This window comes from Xenopus laevis, chromosome 8L (genome assembly GCF_017654675.1).
Source record: "Xenopus laevis strain J_2021 chromosome 8L, Xenopus_laevis_v10.1, whole genome shotgun sequence".
Classification (NCBI taxonomy): Eukaryota; Metazoa; Chordata; class Amphibia; order Anura; family Pipidae; genus Xenopus; species Xenopus laevis.
Genome location: NC_054385.1, coordinates 49862452 through 49871091, shown reverse-complemented (window position 1 = coordinate 49871091; position 8640 = coordinate 49862452). Strand labels below are relative to the sequence as shown.

The 8640-nt window shown below is 42.8% G+C and overlaps 1 protein-coding gene across 4 annotated transcripts in view; it reads left to right on the top strand.

The window, feature by feature from the left end:
- The first annotated feature begins 3917 nt into the window (after positions 1–3917).
- Positions 3918–8640, top strand: part of cd99l2.L (CD99 molecule like 2 L homeolog) — a 34988-nt gene continuing 30265 nt past the window's right edge. The window contains exon 1 of one of the 4 annotated variants that reach the window (XM_018229912.2): positions 3918–4220. Coding sequence is in view for 3 of the 4 variants with exons in the window: in XM_018229907.2 (XP_018085396.1) it covers positions 4160–4220 (61 nt within the window). In the remaining variant the exon portion in view is untranslated. The remainder of the gene's footprint in view (positions 4221–8640) is intronic. The other 3 variants (XM_018229907.2, XM_018229913.2, XM_018229910.2) reach the window with 3 other exon arrangements.

Genomic DNA, 8640 nt, shown 5'->3' with positions numbered 1-8640 from the left:
TTTGCACTGTGATAAGCTAGTGCAGGGCTGTCCATCTGGCGGCCCGCAGGCCGACCGCCCTTTCTGTGGCCCCCCACATGCTGTGTCTGCTTACCATATGTAAGATTATATAGGTATCACTACAGAGAGTAACTGGCCCCTGCATTGTTTAAACCTCAAATTCAGAATGGAACCCCCTGTATTGTTCACACCTGTGACCCCCTGCATTGTTCACACTTGTGACACCTCTATTGTTTATATCCTAAAGCCCTGTACTCTTCACACCTGAGGCCCAGACTGAAACTGCCCACATTGTTTATCTGTTCACACCTTATTCAAAATGGTAATGGAGCACTAGCACTGTGTCACTGTATGTAGTACATATTAGAATAATAGCTTTCCCTGTCTCCTGCTCTGTTCTGCTCCCTGTGTGTGCCATTCTCTGCTTGCCCAGTGTAGCTTGTGTGTGCCATTCTCTGCTTACTCAGCACTGCTTGTGTGTGCCATTCTCTGCTTGCCCAGTGCTGCTTGTGTGTGCCATTCTCTGCTTATACTCAGCACTGCTTGTGTGTGACATTCTTTGCTTGCCCAGAGCTGTTTGTGTGTGCCATTCTTTGCTTGCCCAGTGCTGCTTTTGTGTGCCATTCTCTGCTTGCCCAGTGCTGCTTGTGTGTGCCATTCTCTTCTTGCCCAGTGCTGCTTGTGTGTGCCATTCTCTGCTTGCCCAGTGCTGCTTGTGTGTGTCATTCCCTGCTTGCCCAGTGCTGCTTGTGTGTGCCATTCTCTGCTTACTCAGCAATGCTTGTGTGTGCTATTCTCTGCTTGCCCAGTGCTGCTTGTGTGTGCCATTCCCTGCTTACTCAGTGCTGCTTGGGTGTGCCATTTTCTGCTTGCTCTACGGTACCTGTGGCATGTAAACCTGTTAGGGGTTTGTTAGCATTTGGAAATTGTTGTTAAGGGTCCCTAAGGTGTTTAATCATGTGTTGGGGGTTGTTGTATTATCCACAGGGGAGGATGAGGCATTTGGATTTAAGGGTATGTTTTTAACATGACTTCAATTTTTCACATATGAGTGATGAGGGATTTCCCTGCAGTAAGCACCAACCATTTGGTTTTTTGGTGTGCTACCACCGTTAATGTGGATATGATCTTAAACGTTCTTGTGGTAACATGGGTGTGGTTTACCATAGGTGTGGTTTAAAAGGGAGAGTGGCCAACACTGATTTCCATTATCGTCCCTCCACCACATAGGCTAGTAAAATTTTGGACCTCTGTACCACAGAAGTTGGACAGCACCCAGCAGCTATGGTGGCCATATGAACCATTGTTTTTTTAGTATTCATTTAGGGTCTTTTATAATAGGGAATAAAATATACCCTGTTGTAAAAGATAAGGATAATAGATGTCATCAAGGAGTTCCATGACCATATGAAGACTTTAAATCCCTTCTATTTTAAATTAAGGGGCACATTATTTCTTAACCTTCAACAGAGACCAGAGGAGGAGAGAAGTCAGAGAAAAAAGGATTCTTGACCACAGGTTTTAACAAAGATACGTGAATGGAATTGGAGATTTTCTTGCTATGAGGAAGGTCCAATTTAAAACACACAGGGTTTACATGGGGTGCAAATTTAAGAGAAGACCCTTGAAATCTGATATTCTTAGTGGACCGTCAGACAGAATCCTCAATCGGAAGAGATTGACTATGTTATCAGCTGTTGCCTTCTGACAAGAAGAAGCTTTAACCAGAGCTTGATTAGCCTCATTCTATCATGAAGAGCAGATTCAGCAGCAGACACGTCTATTTTGGCAAATGCAGATTGTAAAGCCAAAGGATTGAGACGATAAGCACATTAAAACTGAGAAAATTCCAGTATTCATGGCACAAATTATTATGGGCAAATTCAGGCCACCGGAGGAGTTTTGGCCAATTATCATGATTTTAGGAGATAAAAAAGCAAAGGAACTGTTCCAGGATTTGATTAGTTCTTTCAGTCTGCCCATTGCTTTGAGGATGCTATGCAGAGGAAATGTTCAACTTGTTGGCCAGAAGTTTGCAGAAGGCATGCCAAAACTGGGATACAAACACTCCACTATTTAAGACAATGGAAGTAGGAAACCCATGTTTAACATAAATCTTGGCCAACAAAGGAGCAGATGGAATTTTCCTCGAAATGTGACATCTTAGAGCAGTGATTCCCAATCAGTGGCTCGTGAGCAACAAGTTGCTCACTACCCAGATTGATGTTGAGCACAAGACCTCAAAGTAAGTGCCCATTTTTATATTTCTGGCTTTAAAGCATAAAGACACTCCAAAGAGTACTTCTGTAGGAACTTAGACTATCAACAGCCCTTATTTAGCATTGCCAAAGAACTTTTTCATTTTTATGAGCTCCCAAACATGTTTTTACAATTGAGTGTGGCTCACAGGTAATAATATTGGGGACCCCAGCCTTAGAGAAATGATCACTACCACTAGAATGGTAGTAAAATCAGTAGATTTGGGCAAGCCTACAATGAAGTCCATGGAAATATCCAACCTAGACAGGGTCGGAGTGGGACAGCAGGAAAAAACCCAGTGGGCCCACGGTTCTTGTGGGCCCCGCTGGCCCAGATCTGCACCCTCTTCCTCCCCCTGCCGGTCGTGAAAAAACGGTGCGCTTTCGCACATGCACACGCGCCTCTTCCTCTCTGCCGGTCGCAGCAGAAACTGTGCGTGCGCTCTCGCACATGTGCACATGCGTGGCAGGGGGGCTCTGAGGCAGAGCCCCGGTGAGCCCTGAGCCCCCCAGTCTGTCCCTGAATCTTGACTTTGAAGGAATTGGCAGAGGCTGAAATAACCCACAAGAATGGGCGCGAGGTATCTTCTGGTGTGCACAAGCGGCACAGGCTAAGACAAATTCATGTGTTTCCCTATAGTGCTGTACTCACACAGGCACACCCAGGGTCCGACTGGAGAACTGGGTTCCCACCGGGTTCCAAACTTCCAGGTCCCCCGCGAGCATGCGCATTGTTTTGTTTTGGGCGCTGGCTGATAGGGGGACCAGGTCCGACCCTGGGCACACACAAGCATCGAACGCATATGCAATGCATCACACGAGTCAACATGAGCCCTTAATGCGAAAATAAACAAAGGGACAGAGAGCCATTGGTTAAAATGTTAGAGTCTTAAGCCAACACGACTAAGATAAAACAAAAGTCTCTTCACATATCGGTATCAATTAGGGTTGCGGCCTGGTCGGTAAAAATTATGGCTGTTCCCAATGTTATTAATAGGAAAAAAAGGTAAATATATAGGAAGGCCGGTATTTTTTTCCAGAAAAGGTGGCAACCCTAGTATCAATTGATGGATGAATCGTTCGTTAAAACAATTGTTTAGCCAATAAGAGTGTTTGTAGGGTGGTGACAACATGTGCCCAAGTATTGCCAGCTGTACATGGCATCAGGCCCGGATAGGGTTGCCACCTGGCTGGTATTTTAACAGCCTGGCCGATAAAAATGATGGTTGATCCCAATGTTATTAATAGGGAAAAAAAGATAAATATGTATAGGAAGGCCGGTATTTTTTTCAGGGAAAGGTGGCAACCCTAAGCCCGGACTGGCAATCTGTGGGTTCTGGCAAATTCCAGAGGGGCTGCTATAAGGTGCCATAGAAAGTCATTATTTAGTGGGCTGGTGGGGGCTCATTGGCCTCTGTGTACATGAAACGACAGGGCCTATTTTGACTCTCAGTCCAGACCTGGATGGCACCACAGCAAAAACATTGGGGCCAAGCCACATTTCATAAAGATATACAGATACTGCTCGTCTGTCGCCGTATTCCACACGGCCCCCACACCCATATCACCTCACCCGCCACCGCCGCTCAGGTACCCGTCCCAAAAGAACGGGCTGTATATACATTTTATTTTTATTCCCTAGGCGGGCGAAGTGCATCACGGGGAAGGTCGGGTCACCGCAGCGCTAGTCACAGTGTGAAAGGGCTTTGCAGTGTCAGCATTGTGGGCGGGTCTCACCGTGAGAGCTCCCCCTACCCTTAGCACTATACAAGTCTCATCTCTCCGCCCTCCTATAGTCGCATCGCCGTTTTGCCCTGAGGCCGATGCAGGGAGTAGCCCCTCAGTGAGTGAGAAGCAGCAGCAGGCCGGCGACGTTCTTCCCTTGGATCCCCCCCTACAACATGGCCAAATGGAGTTCACCTCTCGTCTTTGCCCTGGCTTTTTTGGCTGTGGGCTGGAAGGGTAAGTACCAATTTGGGGTGGGGGTTCAAGGGAGACAGTAGTAGTGCAGCAGGACAGTGGAAACCCAGTAGTATAGTGCACGCAACTGCTGAATATCTTTTCAGGAGCTCCTGTTCATGCTACGTGATTTGTCTGTGTCTGAAATGTGGCCCCCCGCTGCCATCTATAAATGCCAGACCCCCCTGACACTTGCTACTTTGACTTGTACTTTATAAACAGCACTTTATTTATTTTATAGCTATGCTCAGTGACAATGTGTACTGGGCATTCTAAACTATGTTTTGATACATATTTTAAATTGTCAGGAGAAATGAAGAAACTAGTGACAGTTAGGATTGCTTTGTGTATTTATGACATTTAGGTGGTGCAGTGAAAAGTCAAGTGTGTGTATGTGAATATGTTTCTGTGCTGTGCAGAGAAAAGGTTTAAAGGGGCTGATCATTTTTGAGATAACTGTTCGTATGATGCAAAGAGCGATATTCTGAGACAGTTTGCAATTTGTTTTCATTTTTTATTATTTGTGTTTTTTGAGTTAATTCGCTTTTCATTCAGCAGCTCTTCAGTCTGCCATTTCAACAATCTGGTTGCTAGGGTCCAAATTAAAAAAATTCAAAGATATATTTCCAGTCAATTCTCAAAGTTAAAAAATCACTTTTTATTCATCATAAATATTAAAAAAGTAGGCATACAGACCAACCGATACTCCGTCCAAATTACCCTAGCAACCATGATTTGAATAAGAGACTGGAATATGAATAGGAGAGGGCCTGATTAAAAGGATCAGTAATAAAAAGTAACAATAAGGGCCGGACTTGACGCGCTGCGTTTTCATCCGACAGTCGGATAAATGTAGTTGTTACCTGCGATTTCTCCTTCACTTCTGTTTTCTTTAAAACATCCGACACGTTGCATGCTTTTAGTCGCATTGCGACGTGTCGGCTCCAATCACGTCGTCTAGTCCTGCCCTAACAATACATTTGTAGCCTTACAAAGCATTTGTTTTTTTTAGAAGGGGGTCAGCGACGCCCATTGAATGCTGCAAAGAGTCAGAAGAAAAAGGCAAATAACTATAAAACTATAAGAAAATAAATAATGAAAACCGATTGAAAAGTTGCTTAGAATTGGCCGTTTTATAACATAATAAAAGTTATTTTAAAGGCGACCCACCCCTTTACCTCAGCAACAGCTAGATATCTTAATATGCCATGCTAAACTGGTCCATGGTTGCAGAGCCACGTGTGGGACACAAAGGACATGTTTCCCTTCTGCTCTGAGGTAATTCAAAAAAACACTTGTGACTTGGACTGAACCCTCAGAAATGGGAGCACTAACAGGCATTATAATTACATTATGCAGAAGTACATCTGTTTTGTGTTTTGGAGAACCAGCCTAATTGGAACAGACGGGTTGAGTCCAGCTGTCGCTTGGCTGCTGTAGCCACACAAATGGGGCCGCCTTTTCTCCGCCAAGTGTGACACCACCTAAGGGGTTTAGGTGGTGTCACACTTGGCGGAGAAAAGGCGGCCCCATTTGTGTATTCATTGAGAGGCGTGGTGTCGGCCTGACCGAGTACAAACAGGGTAGATTTTGCGGTGTAAAAGCAAAATGCATGCGTTTTCATACCAAAATATTTCCGGGAAGCGGCACCTAGTCATTGGATAATGACACAAGGGCTTGTCCATCAATGCCACCCAGTGGAAACCAGACTAAACACCCATGTGAAAAAACTACTCAACCAAGTGTTTGGATGAGGAGCTCCACCTGACGTCGCTCTGTGTGTGTCAGCCAGGACGCTTTTTATTCAATTTTAAGTGGTAACTGTCAGACCGTGGCATTTTGTTTTCCTCTGGCCACCAGTAGCACACAAATGCCCCGTGTGCCATTATATTTATACTTTACCGCAGTAATAGGAGCAAGCTCATTTTACTAACTTACTTTGGTTTATGATCAGAAGCACCATCAAGTCATGAAATATTGAACAGTGCCCATATTGATATTTTGTTTTGCCGTTACAGCACATTTGTATATGCATTGTGGCATAATAGTGGGCAGCTTAGGCATTAAATCGCCTTGAATGGCCTTTGGAATAGGGTTATACAGATGGTTTGAAGATAAATGTGTGTACATAGCACATTCCAGGGCCAGTTTTGGTGAAGGACAGAGAGAGCATTTGCTTAGGTCCCCATTACTGAAAATGGCCTTTGTAGGAGGAACGATAAATACAAGTTTAAGGGCATAGACAGACGAGTCCGCCGAAGGCAGCTTTGGAAAATGAAGAGCTCAGAGTGCCATCCCGTCGGCGATTTAGATTCTAGCTGGCGGGGAGATTAGTCGCTTGAAGAATAAACAACACAAATATATGTAAGTGCAAGAAGCAGTGTTTGACGCAACTATCTTTAATGAATGGCTTTTTTTGCGCAGTGGCTGTGGCCATTCTGTGCGTCTGCACTTGTGGGTCCTACATGAGCCCTCGGTTTTGTGTGACCACCTTGCTATTCAATGCTTTTGTAGCACATAATGCAGCCAATGCATATTTTGGGGGTTCCTACTTACTACTACACAATTTCATGTGCACATGTTGTTTCAAATTAATTTAGAAGACCACTATGGGATTCATATTTGTAACGTGTACCATTTGTTCTCGAACTAGCGGAAGAAAAAATGCTGCAAAGTGGCAACTTTAGAGATGATTTTCAGAAATTTTGTAAAAATGCAAAATTTTAAAAATGCTTTCTGGTTTTCTTACATAGACGTTAACTCGTAAACTCTTTTAAAATTTGAAATGTCTGTGTTCGGAATATGCGTAGTTTAGAAAGAAACTCTTTTTGTTGTCAGCCTTGAAAATTCCTATGCAGCTTCCCCAGTGCTCTTCCCAAAATGTTACCTTCTCTGAGGGAACTCAATGGCAGCAATTTATTGATAAAGTACAGGTATGCGACCTGTTTCCAGAATGCTTGGGGCTTTCCAGATAACAGATCTTTCCATAATTTGGATCTTCATACCTTAAGTCCACTAGAAAATCATGTAAACATTAAATAAACCTGATAGGCTAAGGATAGGATAAGGATTAATGATATCTTAGTTTGGATCAAGTACAAGGATCTGTTTTATTACAGAGAAAAGGGAAATAATTTTTTTTTAAAAAAAATGGATTATTTGGATAAAATGGAGACTATGGGAGATGGCCTTTCTGTAATTTGGATCTTTCTGGATAATGGGTTTCCAGATAACGGAACCCATACTTGTACATGGCAACAACACAAAACACTTGCGAATACTTAAAGGGGTGGTTCACCTTGAACTTAACTTTTAGTATGTTATGGCTAATTCTACGCAACTTTTCAATTTGTCTTCATTTTTTCATTTTTTATAGTTTTTGAATTATTTGCCTTTTTCTTCTGACTCTTTCCAGCTTTCAAATGTTGGTCACTGACACCAGCTAAAAACAAATGCTCCGTAAGGCTACAAGTGTATCGCTATTGCTGCTTTTTATGACTCATCTTTCTATTCAGGCCTCTCCTATTCAGTATTCCAGTCTCTTATTCAAATCAATGCATGGTTGCTAGGGTAATTTGGACCCTAGCAACCATATTGCTAAAATTGCAAACTGGAGAGCTGCTGAATAAAAAGCTAAATAACTCAAAAACCACAAGTAATAAAAAATGAAACTCCATTGCAAATTGTCTCAGAATATCACTCATAGAAGAAGTTAACTCAAAAAGTGTTCACCTTCCAAACACTGTTCAGTTCAGTTGTTCAGATTTCTTAGCAGCATCTCTGAAGTATTAGCAACTATTGTATCAGTTCTAACAGCTGTCTGTAATGAAACCCAGGGATTCTGCTTAGCAGGGACAAAGACAAGAAATGTATCCATTAAATGTATCAATTTAGAACAGTTTGGGGGTTCGGCGACCCCCCCTGCCAGAGCTGCTTTAGAATGTGAAAATGACACTTTACACTTCAATATTAGAAAAACAGTCACAAATAGAAAGTAGAAAGTAATTGGAAAAAGTCGTTATTTCTGGTGATCTATCTGAAAACAATTAGTTGTTTGAAGGTGAACAACCCCTTTAAACAGTAAAACATAAATAATGGAAAGTAATTGAAAAAAGTCTTTATTTCTCGGGAACAATCTGAAAAAACTGAACTGAAAAAAGTTTTGGAAGGTTAACAACCCCTTGTTTTTTTTTTGTTTTTTTTTCCCTAGAGTTCACAGCCCCTGCACAAAAGACCAGTAGAATGTACCAGAGACCCCCTAGAGGCAAAATTGTGTCAGGGGAATAGTGTTTTGCAGGAGAATGGAACATTCCTGTATGCTTGCCGGTTTGTACAAGTTCCAGGAAGTTGTTAAAGGGGCAAAGTGTTTTTGGTTTACACTGTGCAAGGCATATCTGTTGCTAGTGCCAATTTACACACTTAG